The sequence below is a fragment of the Nicotiana tomentosiformis genome, chromosome 2, assembly GCF_000390325.3.
Source record: "Nicotiana tomentosiformis chromosome 2, ASM39032v3, whole genome shotgun sequence".
Classification (NCBI taxonomy): domain Eukaryota; kingdom Viridiplantae; phylum Streptophyta; class Magnoliopsida; order Solanales; family Solanaceae; genus Nicotiana; species Nicotiana tomentosiformis.
Window position 1 is genome coordinate 84,556,888 of NC_090813.1, and position 14,825 is coordinate 84,571,712.

At 41.5% G+C, this 14,825-nt stretch overlaps 1 protein-coding gene across 1 annotated transcript; it reads right to left on the reverse strand.

Annotated features, from left to right (window-relative positions):
- Window positions 1-9,338: 9,338 nt before the first annotated feature.
- On the reverse strand, window positions 9,339-12,761 carry LOC104106762 (plant UBX domain-containing protein 4). Its single transcript, XM_009615381.4, has 4 exons — window positions 12,518-12,761; window positions 10,880-11,168; window positions 10,355-10,450; window positions 9,339-9,976 (listed from the first exon to the last, which is right to left on the reverse strand). Exons 1-4 carry the CDS (start codon window positions 12,673-12,675, stop codon window positions 9,605-9,607), a joined length of 915 nt encoding a protein of 304 aa, XP_009613676.1. The 5' UTR covers window positions 12,676-12,761; the 3' UTR covers window positions 9,339-9,604.
- Between the last annotated feature and the right edge of the window lie 2,064 nt (window positions 12,762-14,825).

Consider the following 14,825-nt stretch of genomic DNA (forward strand, 5'->3'; position numbering starts at 1 on the left):
ATTCTAGTGGAAAAGCTGTGATTGAGAATTAAGTGGCCTTCGGAGCAAGGTAAGTGTTGTGTCTAACCCTGACTTGAGGGAATTAGGAACCTCAGATTATTTGCTATGTAAAATTCATGTGAGCGGCGTATATGTGAGGTGACGAGTACTTATGCCTCGCCAATTTACCTATTTTCCCTGTTTTCTGCCATTTTTTATATCGTCTCTTTCCTATGCCTAATTGTTATGTGTTTAGACTAGTGTTGTTAAACTGATCGTTCTTATCATGATTACGGATTCTCTGGTGATAGTTGAGTATTTATTTCAAAGTTGAGATTGATATTGTGGAACCAAATGTTGAAGTAAAGCTTGTACTTGTTATTCTATCTCCCTTTTGTTATTTATGCATTGCATTATGGTAAGGGAGAGTGTTAATGCACGAAGGGTGATGTCGTGCCATATTGTGAGTGTTAATGCACGAAGGGTGATGCCGTGCCATATTGTGAGTGTTAATGCACGAAGGGTGATGCCGTGCCATATTGTGAGTGTTAATGCACGAAGGGTGATGCCGTACCATGAGATGAGAGTTAATGTACGAATGGTGATGTCGTGTCGTTTCTATTGTTTAATGGTGAGATTGAGAGTAAAAGCACGAAGGGTGATGTCGTACACTTTTCATAGACCTTGAAGTCCCCATATATTTTTTCTGTTCTACTGTTTCTTTTATTCAGATAGTTGTATTTCTTTCAGACTATTACTTGTAGTGAATTCTAGAATGCTCGTGAATTATGACTTCAGATCCGGGTGGTAGTAGTTAATAAAATTTTGATATTATTCCGCACTCACTATATTTCATCTTAGCTAATTTGCTGTTAATCACTGAATGTAATAAGGATTGGTTTAATGATTCTCTAACAGTGGCTTGCCTAGCAAGTGAAATGTTAGGCGTCATCACGGTCCCGACGGTGGGAATTCTGTGTCGTGACAAGTTGGTATCAAAGCACTAGGTTTCCTAGGTCTCACAATTCACGAGCAAGCTTAGTAGAGTCTGGAGGATCGGTACGAAGACGTCTGTGCTTAACTTCCAGAGGCTATGAAGTTTAGGAACAAATTTCACTTCTATTCTCCTCTGTCGTGCGATGTTGTTTTCTCAATACTGATTGAACTTTTCTACTCTTATTCTCTCACAGATGGCGAGAACACGTACCGCTTCTTCAACTGAGCAGCAGCCAGAGCCTCCAGTGGCAGCTCTTATGCGGGGCAGGGGTTGAGGCCGAGGCCGTGCCAGAGGCCGAGGTAGGGGAAGGCTCAGCCTAGAGCCCGAGCAGCAGCCCCAGTAGTGGAGCCTCTGATAGAGCTTGACGAGGAGGTTCCAGCCCACACTGTTCCTGCCGGACCAGTTCAGGTTCCAGAGGGGTTCACTGCCACCCCATTACTTCAGGACACTTTGGTCTGTTTTATGGGTCTTATGGAGAGTGTGGCCCAGACTGGCGCATTTCCCATGGCACCAGCCGTCTCTCAGGCTGGAGGAGGGGCCCGGACTTCCACTACTCCCGCTCTGGAGCAGATAGCTCCCCAGTATCAGGCTCCAGCAGCTCATCCAGTCGGAGTAGTTCAACCGGTTGTTGCACCACAGACCGGTGATGGATTAGCTATGTCTTCTGAGGCTTTGTGGAGATTGGACAGGTTTACCAAGCTCTTCCCAGTTCACTTCAGTGGTTCTCCTTCAGAGGATCCCTAGGAGTATCCCGATAGCTGTCACGAGGTTCTACGGAACATCGGTAAAGTGGAGACCAATGGGGTCGATTTTGCTACATTCCAGATGACTGATTCTGCCAAGAAATGGTGGAGAGATTATTTGTTGACCATACCAGCCGGGTCGCCTACTCTTACTTGGGACCAGTTCTCTCAGCTCTTCATAGAGAAGTTTATACCTATCACATTGAGAGAGGAGCATCTCCATTAGTTTAGGCATCTCCAGCAGGGCAGTATGACTGTTACTCAGTATGAGACTCGTTTTGTAGACTTGGCCCGCCATGCTATTCTTCTGCTTCCCACCGAGAGAGAGAGAGAGAGAGAGAGGGTGAGGAGGTTTATTGATGGACTTGCTCAGCCTATCAGATTGCATATGCTAAGGAGACTGGGAGTGAAATTTCTTTTTAGGCGGCTGTTAATGTTTCCAGACGAGTCGAGATGGTTCTTGCTCAGGGAGGTCAGGGGTCTGACAAGAGGCCTCGTTACTCCGGTGAGTTCAACAATGCCTCATCTAGAGGCAGGGGTACTTTTGGTAGAGGCCATCCTCCCAGGCTATTTCATTCAGCACTCCAGGCATCCCACGGTGCCTCAGGTGGTCGTGGTCCTCTTATGCCTTATTCTGACCAACTAGCTTATAGTGCACCACCAACTCCTATTAGTACACCTCCACTCCAGAGTTATCAGGGTGGTTACTCAGGTCGACAGGGTCAGTTTCAGGGTCAGTAGTCACAGCAGCCAAGGCTATGTTATACTTGTGGTGATCCGAGGCACATTGCTAGATTTTGCCCTCGGGCAACAGAAAGCTCACTATATCAGAATTTTCGTGCCATGGTTCCGACACCAGTTGCTACACCACCTGCTCAGCCAGCCAGAGGTAGGGGTCAGGCAGCCAGAGCTAGAGGCCAAACTGTTAAGGGTGGAGGTCATGCCGTTAGAGGTGGAGACTAGCCAGTTAGAGGCCGTCCCAGGGACGTAGTTCAGAGTGGTGGGGCCCAGCCCTGGTGTTATGCTTTTCCAGCCAGGCCTGAGGCTGAGTCATCTGACGTTGTTATCACAGGTACTGTTTCAGTTTGCAGTAGAGATGCTTCCGTTCTATTTGATCCGGGATCTACTTACTCCTATATGTCATCCTGTTTTGCTTCATATTTAGTTGTGCCCCATGATTCTTTGAGTGCTCCTGTGTATGTGTCCATGCCAGTGGGGGATGCTATTATTGTAGACCGTGTTTATCGTTCGTGTGTGGTCACTATTGGGAGTCTTGAGACTCGTGTAGATCTTCTACTTCTCGATATGGTTTATTTTGATGTCATACTGGGTATGGATTAGCTGTTATCCTATCATGCTATATTAGATTGTCACGCCAAGACGATGACCTTAGCCTTGCAGGGGTTGCCTTGATTAGAGTAGAGAGCGACTCTTGGCCATTCTACTAGTAGGGTTATCTCTTATGTAAAGGCTCGACATATGGTCGAGAAGGGGTGTCTAGCTTACTTGGCTTATGTCCGCGATTCTAGTGCGGAGGTTCCTTCCATGGAGTCAGTGCTGGTTATTTGTGAGTTTCCAGAGGTGTTTCTTGCAGATCTGTCGAGGATGCCACCCGATAGGGATATTGATTTCTGCATTGATTTGGCTCTGGGCACTCAACCCATTTCCATTCTGCCATACCGCATAGCCCCGCCAGAGTTGAAAGAATTGAAGAAACAGTTGTAAGATTTGATTGACAAGGGCTTCATTAGGCCTAGTGTCTCACCCTGAGGTGCACCTATGTTGTTTGTGAAGAAGAAAGATGGATCGATGAGGATGTGTATAGATTATCGGCAGTTGAACAAAATCACCATCAAGAACAAGTACCCATTGCCGATGATTGATGATTTATTTGATCAGTTTCAGGGTGCCCAGGTGTTTTCGAAGATTAATCTGAGATCTGGCTACCATCAGTTGAGGATTAGGGCATCCGATGTCCCTAAGACAGCTTTTTGGACTCGGTATGGGTATTATGAGTTTCTAGTTATGTTATTTGGGTTGACAAATACCCCAGCAGCATTCATGGATTTGATGAACTGGGTGTTCAAGCCCTACTTGCTTTCCTTTGTGATCGTGTTTATTGATGATATCTTGGTCTACTCCCACAGCCGAGAGGAGCATGAGCAGCACCTTCGGATCATTCTTCAGACTCTGAGAGACAGCCAGTTATATGCTAAGTTCTCAAAATGCAAGTTTTGGTTGAGTTCAGTTGCTTTCTTGGGTCACGTTGTATCAGTAGATGGTCTTCAGGTGGATCCTAGGAAGATTGAGGCAGTTCAGAACTGGCCTAGACCCACATCAGCTATAGAGATCCGTAGTTTCCTGGGTTTGGCGGGCTACTACCGTTAATTTGTGGAGGAGTTTTCATCCATAGCAGCCCCGTTGACCAGGTTAACCCAGAAGGGTGCCCCGTTCAGGTGGTCAAATGAGTGTGAGGCGAGCTTCCAGAAGCTCAAGACAGCTTTAACTTCGGCACCCGTATTGGTGTTACTCACAGGTTCAGGATCTTATACAGCATATTGTGACGCATCTCGTATTGGTCTGGGTGCGGTATTGATGCAGGGTGGCAAGGTTATTGCATATGCTTCACGGCAACTGAAGGTTCACGAGAAGAATTACCATGTTCATGATTTAGAGCTGGCAGCCATTGTTCACGCGCTGAAGATTTGGAGGCACTATCTTTACGGCGTGCCATGTGAGGTTTTCACGGATCATCGGAGCTTGCAGTATTTGTTCAAGAAGAAGGAACTCAATTTGAGGCATAGGAGGTGGTTGGAGCTATTGAAAGACTATGATATCACCATATTGTATCATCCCGGAAAGGCCAATGTGGTGGCTGATGCTTTGAGTAGAAATTTAGCTAGTATGGGTAGCCTTGCTTATATTCCAGTTAGTGAGAGATCGCCAACCAGTTCGTGGGGTTGGATGTTTCTGAGCCCGGCCATGTTCTAGCTTTTACAGCTGCTCGGTCTTCTTTGTTTGAGCACATCAAAGATCAGCAGGATGACGATCCTCATTTACTTTTCCTTAGAGACACAATGCGGCACGGTGGTTCCAAGCATGTTACTGTTGGAGATGATAGAGTTTTGAGGATGCAGAGTCCTATTTGTGTGCCTAATGTGGATGGACTTCGTGAGTTGATTCTTGAGGAGGCCCACAGTTCCTGGTATTCTATTCATTCGAGTGTCGCCAAGATGTATCAAGATTGCGGCAACATTATTGGTGGAGGAGGATGAAGAAAGACATAGTTGCATATGTAGCTCGATGTCTAAATTGCCTGCAAGTAAAGTACGAGCATCAGATACCTGGTGGTTTGCTTCAGAAGATAGAGATTCCTGAGTGGAAGTGGGAGCGTATCACTATGGATTTTATTGTTGGACTCCCACGAACTCAGAGGAAGTTCGATGCAGATTGGGTCATTGTGGACAGGCTGACCAAGTCAGCGCACTTCATTCCTGTGGAAGTTACCTATTCTTCGGAGCGGTTGGCAGAGATTTACATTTGTGAGATCGTCCGTCTTCACGGTGTGCCCGTATATATCATTTCTGATCAAGGTACGCAGTTCACCTCGCACTTCTGGAGGGCAGTACAGCGTGAGTTGGGTACGCAGGTTGAGTTGAGCATAACATTTCATCCTCAGACGGACGGGCAGTCCGAGCGCACTATTCAGATCTTGGAGGATATGCTCCGCGCATGTGTTATAGACTTCGAAGGATTGTGGGATCAGTTCTTACCCCTTGTAGAGTTCGCCTACAACAACACTTACCAGTCGAGCATTCAGATGGCTCCCTATGAGGCATTATATGGTAGGCGGTGCCGGTCGCCAATTAGGTGGTTCAAGCCGGGGGAGTCTCGGTTGTTTGGCACAGACTTAGTACAGGATGCCTTAGATAAGGTCAAGATTATTCAGGATCGACTTCGCACAGCTCAGTCTAGGCAGAAGAGTTATGCCAACCGCAAGGTTCGTGATGTTGCATTCATAGTTGGGGAGAGAGTATTTCTTTGGGTATCACCCATGAAGGGTGTGATGAGGTTCGTGATGTTGCATTCATAGTTGTCCATGCTTCGAAAGTATCACGGCGATCCGTCCCATGTGTTAGATTTCAGCTCTGTCCAGTTGGACAAGGATTTGACTTACGAGGAGGAGCCGGTGGCTATTCTAGCCCGGCAAATTCGCCAGCTGAGATCAAAGAGTTACCCTTCAGTTCAAGTGTAGTGGAGAGGTCAACCTATTGAGGCAGCTACTTGGGAGTCCAAGTCCGATATGCGAAGTAGATATCCCCACCTTTTCACCAGCTCAGGTACTTTTCTATGTCCGTTTGAGGACGAACGGTTGTTTTAGAGGTGAAGAATGTGATGACCCAAAAGGTCATCTTATGTTTTAGAACTCGAATCTGTGCTCTTGAGCCTTAAAATCTCATTTTTACCCTCCTCAATTTGTGTGCACAGTCGGGCGTGTTTCCGAAAAACTATTATGTTGAAAATTGATAAAAATAAGAATGTTTGCCTTAAAAGTTGATTTTAGTTGACTTTGGTCAATATTTCTGGTAAACAGGCCTGGATCCATATTTTGATGGTCCCGATGGATCCGTATCGAATTATGGGACCTGGGCGTATGCCCGGAATCGAATTCGGAGGTCCCCAACTCGAGTGATGAATTTTTGATGAAAATTAAAAGTCTGAAAATTTATTATTTTTAAGAATTGATTGGTGTTTGGCATTGTTAGTATCGGGTTTGTATTTTGGTTCCGGAGCCCGGTACAGGTTCATTATAGTATTTAAGACATGTCTGTGAAATTTGGTGAGAAACGGAGTTGATTTGACGTGATTCAGACGTTCAGTTGAGAAGATAGGAATTTTAAAGCTTACTTGAAAGTTTCATTCGATTTGGTGCTAAATTCGTAGTTCTAGGTGTTATTTTGGCGATTTGATCGCGCGAGCAAGTTTGTATGATCTTTTTAGACTTGTGCGCACTTTTGGTTTGGAGCCCCGAGGGCTCGGGTGAGTTCCGGATAGGCCACGAGATGTTTTAGATTTGGAAAAATCTGGTTTTCTGCAGATTCCGGTGTTCTGGCATGTCCTTCTTCGCGTTCGCGAAGGTACTCTCGCGAATACGAAGAGTAAACTGGTGAGGCTGAAATTTCTTCTTCGTGAACGCGAAGGCCTGGTCGTGAACGCGAAGTGATGGGGGATTTACCCTTCGCGAACGCGACCGGCTTATCGCGAACGCGAAGCACTTGGGGACCTGGGGGAGGGTTGGTCGTTCCTTCATCGCGAACGCGAGCCATGTCTCGCGAACGCGGAGGCCGGGGGGCAAGGTCTCGCGAACGCGAAGGCTTGGCAGCCAATACTCTTCGCGAACGCGACAGTGCCTCGACTGTCGCCCAGTGCATAAAACAGAATCAAAACGGGACTTAAGCCATTTCTTCAATATTTTCAAGAACCAAACGGTTAGAGGCGATTTTCAAGAGTCATTTTCTTCCCCAAAGTGTTGGTAAGTGATTCTAAACCATTTTCTTTCAATTACCCATTTCATTTCATAAATTTTCAACCTAAAATCTAGAATTTTCATGGTAGAATTAGGGGTTTGGGTAGAAACTAGAGATTTCGAAAATTTGAGAATTTAGACCTCAATTTGAGGTCAAATTCCAAAACCAATTATATATGGGGGCTCGGGGGTGAATGGGTAAATGGATTTTGGTCCGAACCTCGGGTTTTGACCAAGAGTGCCCGGGGTCGATTTTTGACTTTCTGGAGGAAAATTTGAGAAATTTAATTTATGCAATATACATGATTCCTTTAGCAATATTTGATATTATTTAGTCATTTTTGAATAGATACGACTGATTTGGAGGTGAATTCTAGTGAAAAAGCTGTGATTGAGAATTAAGTGGCCTTCGGAACAAGGTAAGTGTTGTGTCTAACCCTGACTTGAGGGAATTAGGAACCTCAGATTATTTGCTATGTGAAATTCATGTGAGCGGCGTATATGTGAGGTGATGAGTACTTATACGTCGCCAATTTACCTGTTTTCCCTGTTTTCTCCCATTTTTCTTATATTGTCTCTTTCCTATGCCTAATTGTTACGTGTTTAGACTAGTGTTGTTAAACTGATCGTTCTTATCATGATTACGGATTCTCTGGTGATAATTGAGTATTTATTTCAAAGTTGAGATTGATATTGTGGAACCAAATGTTGAAGTAAGGCTTGTACTTGTTATTCTATCTCCCTGTTGTTATTTATGCATTACATTATGGTAAGGGAGAGTGTTAATGCACGAAGGGTGATGCCATGCCATATTATGAGTGTTAATGCACGAAGGGTGATGTCGTGCTATATTGTGAGTGTTAATGCACGAAGGGTGATGCCGTGCCATATTGTGAGTGTTAATGCACGAAGGGTGATGTCGTGCTATGAGATGAGAGTTAATGCACGAAGGGTGATACCGTGCCGTTTCTATTGTTTAATGGTGAGATTGAGAGTAAAGCGCGAAAGGTGATGTCGTGCACTTTTCCTTTACTGTATTTGTTGTTTCTGTTGATTCATAGTATATTGGTTGTTCCGATTTTCATTCTGCAGTAGTTCCTTATCCCATATTTCCCCCAGCATGTTTCCCCCTCCCAATATTTCCTGTCTAACTCTTCATTACTGTTATTTGTATATACGCTGTTAAATTGTACGAGTTGATTTGTAGGTGCCTTGCCTTAGTCTCGTCACTACTTCGTCGAGGTTAGGCTCGACACTTACCAGTACATGGGGTCAGTTGTACTGATACTGCACTCTGCATTTTCTGCGCAGATTTTGGTACCGACTCGGGTTGATCGAGATTTTGCTATTGGACCGCTATCTGAAGACTCAAGATAGATCTGTCGGCGTTCACAGACCTTGAAGTCCCCGTCTATCTTTTATGTTCTACTGTTTCTTTCATTCAGACAGTTGTATTTCTTTCAGACTATTTCTTGTAGTGAATTCTTGAATGCTCGTGAATTATGACTCAAGATCCGGATGGTAGTAGTTAATAAAATTTTGATATTATTCCGCACTCACTATATTTCATCTTAGCTAATTTGGTATTAATCACTGAATGAAATAAGGATTGGTTTAATGATTCTCTAACGTTGGGAATTCCGACGGTCCCAACGGTGGGAATTCCGGGTCGTGACAGCACGTTTATAGATACTAGTAAATATTTTAAATGTATATGGAGTTAAGTGGTGTTTTCAATGGGTAATATAAAACAAAATGCAGATAAATTTATGAAATTGATGAAATGCACACAATTGTATGACCAAATCCTAAGAAACTTACAAAATATAAGACAAATTATAATCAAATGATTAAACTAAAGATTAAGAAGTTTCAATGGCTTCTATGATCCTGTCCGCACCATTGAACTTTTTACTGCTCTCGTGTAAATATTTTCATTCAGTTCAACTTTCATACCAAATACAACAGTTAGCCAATGCATTTAGCATACCACAAAATTCATCTTAAGATCTACACACTGTGTGTCAATATTCCACCACATCAAGTCAACATTAAACCATATACTGGGAACTCTTCTTAAATGCTCCAATCGTGTAAAAACCATTATACTTACTTTCCACACCACAGTTGTTCTTACACGAAATAAACAAAATACCATATGACAGAGTAGTAGACCGAGAAGGTACAACATCCCATTAAAGAAATACATAGATTCTAAACAAAAAACCACTGCTATCTTCATTCAGATGAACATTAGATTCACAAAGATTAAAAATAATATCCAGCCGTAAACGTATAACATATATCCTGCCAGCAGTACGGAATTAATAAATAAAAAGAAATTGATTTTGCAGCTCATCAAAATTTTTGTATAACCACTGAATTCGCCAGTCCTGCTTGCTCAATTGTTTGGGTTGGGTCACTGAGGATTCTAGGAGGAAATCCAACCGTTTGCAGTTGATAGGCCCTGGTGTCACTTGGCCTTGAAGCATCAATGAAGGCATTGATATCACCAACAGTCTGCTGGAAATTGAAGTGTGCAACCATGCGAGTTCCATCAGCCAATCTAATTTGAAGCGAGGTTGACGGCAATGAATCATCCAGAACGCTTGTAGGTGCCGAGGCAGTGCTTATGGGAACCAAAGCAGATGGCTCGGAGGTTGCTGGAGTTGAGCTGCTTCCTAGTGTTCTTCCCACTCCCTGAAATGGTACTTGGCGTTTCTCTGGTACCTACAAGTGCGCCGGAAAAGAAATCATGGTTAAGGTTTGTGTCAACTGTTGAATGACACGTTTATTGACTTTTTTTTTTTAAATTCTTTTGCGGTCAATATCAGAGAAGGGATTTTGCAGCTTCTCAAAAAGGACGAAACCTAACGGGTATCTAGGGTAAGGGGGAGAAATAAAGACTCTCCAAATAGATTAGTTGTCATGTTTTTCTCCTATCATATATAATAGAGTACACATCCACTAAAACCTAACATACTATGGCCAATGATATGTGTGTTACTTAGCTTGTTCCTCTTCCTTTTTATATCCCCTTTTCCATATTCGGTGTGTCAAGAGGAGATAAAAACGAGAAAAACGGTGGACTGAACATGCAATACTCACAGGACAGTTCTCATCCCTCCTTATGAGGTTGCAGTGCACTTGGGACCTAGTATCTGCAGGAGCCAACTCTCTTGGACATTCAGACTTTGTGATACTCTGCAAATGAAGCACCAGTACATTAAGAACCCAAAATTATCCAAAACTGAAAACATTTTAGCTTCAAAAACACTGTGCAAAATATTCAGAAAAAACGAAGTGGCTAATTTGCATATGAAACAGATGAACAATATGCAAATGCGAGCTTAAGAGCATGGTCTTAAACGAAAATCTAGCTATGGCTAACTCCGGGCATTTACTCCAAATGGAGAGTTTAAATTACAGAAGCCATCTGCAGATGTCATGCCCCTACTCTCCTGATAATAGGAGGGTAGAAATTGTATGATAAGAAAGGACAACTAATATTAGCAGCATGAGAATTTGTAAAGCAGAAATACGCGTTGACTACTCACTATCTAGTAGGATCGTGCGACCCACGATGTTTGTTCCTTTTCATGAATTTTTTGTTTTAGTTCTCACTACAGTTACCTCAAGAAAAGATGCATTTTCAGGATCATCCAGCCTTCTCAAAGGGCCATCATTTACAGTGAAACCATTTCTCCAGAAGATAATATTGTGTACAATGGACTCAGGCGGTTGAGGAGCTGATGTTGGTACTGTCTCCCCTGCAAGTGTTCTCCCAGTTCCAGTAAAGCTTGTTGAGCTTGAACTAGGGACGACATTGTCCAGAGGACCTTGCGTGGCACCGACTTGCCTAGCTCGGTCAAAGATGGAGTCCACATCATTATGCTTTGAAGGATCTTGAACAAGCATTCCACTACAAGCATAATCATAGCTAGGATCAGGGATACAGTTATGCATCAGAAACATGCTGGCCTCTCTATCTTCCCTTCAAAGTTTTATATATCAAATCTTCAATGTGCACAAAATAGCAAAAAAGACAGAAGATGCTTCATGGATACAAGGGACAAACTAACGTTACTTAGTTGTTAGAATCACGAGTTGCGACACACTTAGCAAGAACACATATGACGTGCTCAAAAGCTACCTTAGATCGAGATAAGAATAACATTCAAGTTGAATAGTAGAAATCAAGATACAGCCAAAAAATATAGGTATAATAACAAACAAATTGACATGCATTTTTTGAGATGAGAAAAAAAGAAAAAACTTGCTTATGGACTTCTCTAAAAAAAAAAAAAAAAAAAAACTGCTCATGGGATGTCTAAATTATATACTGGTCATATACACAACCTGAAAATAAGGAAAAGACTGAAGGTATATGTAAATATCAAGTTGAAATAAGTTTGTAGTCTGACATCATCGAGTTACAAGATTGATATAAAAATTATAGCTCGAATGGCCGAAAAAGAAGAAAAAACAGAAAAAGAAAGGAGCACAAAGGAAGGTAAGAATAAAAAAGGCTATAGAGAAAAACCTTGTGATTCCTAGAATCAGAGTATTAGCAATATACGATTGCAGGTCTTAACATAAACCCCAAGGCCCACTGCACTCAGCATCAACTTATCGCCTTCATCCCACACCCCCTTTTGTCACAATCATTTCTTCTCATTCCAAACAATAAAAATACCTTTTAGCCACTACAGAAACACCTAAATCTCAAGCTAGTTGAGGTTGGCCATATAAATCATCACTATCCAATCTGCTCCATTTTAACCCGAAGATTCTTCCCCCTCCCTACAACCATAACCTACCTCACATCCACCACTGTATTTCCTAGGAAACACTCTGTTTTCTATAAACACATGATCAAGAAAATCATTCTCAAAATATAAGACAACAATGGACCACAAATCCACCAGCTTAGCACTAGCAACAAAACAATCAGCGCTACCTACAGCTAAAAAAGTGCACCCAAAAATGGTAAAAGACAATGTTTCAAAAATTCAATTGACATAAAATACATCACTTTTAGCAAGCTCTAACACATCATTCCTAATTATACTAGCAAACATGTAACAATTTACTAATGTTCAATTCAACATAAATCATTGAAAAGTAAGCAAGTAGAATTTGGGTTAAGACTCATGAAAATTACAAATCGTTGTCCGTCAATAGCAATAAATGTGCAAAATTCACAACTGGTTGATCAAGTAAGGAAGGACAAATAGTCATAGAGGAAGCTAGGGTTTGAGGAATTGATGCCTTTTTTCACCACCAGCGTAGTATTCTTGGGGGCCATCGGAATCACTATCGGAATCATCGCGACCAGAAGGACGATTCAGATCGGAAAGTGTGCGAATGCCGCCGGCACGGCTTCCCGACGTTTGCCTAGAGGGCTTCTTGCTATCGCGTGAAGACATTGATTCTACTCTGACTCTGTTGCTGCTGCAACTTGGCGAAATTGGGGAATTTGATTCGATTCAATGATTATGCTAATCAGCTATTCTTCCCGGGGGGGGGGGGAGGGGGTAGTAATTTCATTTTTTGTTTTGTCACTTTCTGGTGTGCCAATTTCAATCGCCGTTGGGACATGCATTTTTTAAAATTAAAATAATTTATGAACTAAGGCTGCTTATCGGGCGGATTGAGCAGTTAATTAGTCTTAACGGTTTGACTTAACAGTTATCGGCTTTTAAATGTATTAATCTACTAGTTACCCGATAAGATATCGGGCGGATTGGTATCGGTTTAGTTCTTATCGGGCGGTTTATCGGCCTAATTCAATCTATATTACGTGCATTAATTGTTTGTTGGTCGCCTAGCATACAAATTCAGAATAGAAAATTACACATTGAGTCCAGACATACATATTTGTTAGCGCCTACATAAGAATGATGTAGTGTATCATGTGGTGTAGAGTGAAAAAAGCAGAACACATTGTAGTCTACATTACATCCCAAAGCAGATTATGAAATGATGTAATTAAGGAAAAAGTAGTTCTAATGGATATGCCACTGTAACTCTTGCTAGCTATAACATGGATCATACAAGGATATCAAATTTCATTGAGATAACTATGCGATTGCCTGGGTTTAGATGCAAAGGAACAATTTCAGTCATTTATCTCATTAAATATAATGGTATCTAAACTTTTATTAATTTATTCATAGCACAAACGAAGCAAAATTACAATAAACGTGCAGTCCTTCCCTTTTTTTCTTGTTCATTTCTCTTAGAAAGGTAACAATATATTAATAATTAACACAAAAGCTGTGCTGGAGCCATATTTACAATTTTAAAAAGCAAAAATATGAGCTTGCTCTTCATACTAGGGCACTAAGATACAGTGCTGGAAGCCTGAAAGTCGACGAGATAGAGTATTGCGGGTGGCTGTTGGAGTGCTGGTTGAATTTCTACTGAAGCTGCTTGAATTATGGTCGAATAAAGAGAACCATAATTCTGCTGGTGGCTGCTGGTTGAAGTTTAGGCTTTAGGGTTCTGATTATTTAGGAATTAGGCGTTAGAACTTAGAGATAGAGTACTGGAAGAAGTGGAAGGGTTTTTGATATATATATATATATATATTCTTAACGGGTTAACGGATTATCCGTTAAGAAAATTGAATAATCCGCCCCCAAACCGATAAGCCGTTAATAAAAAAATTCAATCTGTTCCCCGTCCGTTAAACCGTTAACCCGATACCAATAAGCCATTAAGATTCGATTTCGGTTCGGTTTTCGATTTCGATTCGGTTTTGAACACCCCTAGTATAGAGTAGTGTGGACCCGTGAAAGTTGTGAACTATTAAAACATTTAAGCCTAAGTAATATAAGATGGAGTAGTAATTATTAATCGGTAATCTATTCCTATGTTAGACATAACTGAATTGCATGTGATTTTACTAATTAAGTTAAAAATTAAAAGATGACAAATATATAAAAGTGTAAGAACTATATATTGTTATAGTATAAATCAAATTGATTTAATGCACTATAGAAGAAAATGCGAACTTTCTGTTGCATTTTAGATTGGATGTAAAATCTCGACTTCTTAAGCTAATGCTAAACCAGAAAAAGTAGGTCAAGATATGTGCAGCTCGCTCAATTTCACTTAATTAAAGCAGGTAAAGATAAATCTCGCTTTAGGAATAATATATACAGTCAAATCTCTCTATAACATACTCGTTTGTTACGAATATTTTTGGATGTTATAGCAAAGTTTGTTATATAGAACATATATTATAATATAACATGAAAATTGGTTACGAAAAAACTTGACTTTTATCGTGAAGTATTTTTATATAGGGATAATGTTATAGAGAGGTTTGACTGTAATCGCAACTACCACCATTCCATTGCAGCTTTTGATATGCACGGTTTGAAAAGCATAGCTGATTAAGTTCAGATAATTAGTGTAACAATACTTGTTGTATCTAAAGGTTGAAGCTTAAAACTTGCCCACACATTGGCTGATCTTTTTATTTTTAAGTATGAACAAACACTCAAAATGGGAGAATAAAGTCCTCTAAAGACCATAATAATGTTAAATTTGTTAGGCGGTATGATTTCTT

Coding starts and splice junctions, on each gene's coding strand:
- LOC104106762 (XM_009615381.4), bottom strand. CDS start 12,675: ATGTCTTCACGCGATAGCAAGAAGCCCTCTAGGCAAACGTCGGGAAGC. Junction 11,169..12,517: donor TACGCTGGTGGTGAAAAAAG/GCATCAATTCCT, acceptor TTATGCTTGTAG/TGGAATGCTTGTTCAAGATC. Junction 9,977..10,354: donor GGAGGGATGAGAACTGTCCT/GTGAGTATTGCA, acceptor GCGCACTTGTAG/GTACCAGAGAAACGCCAAGT.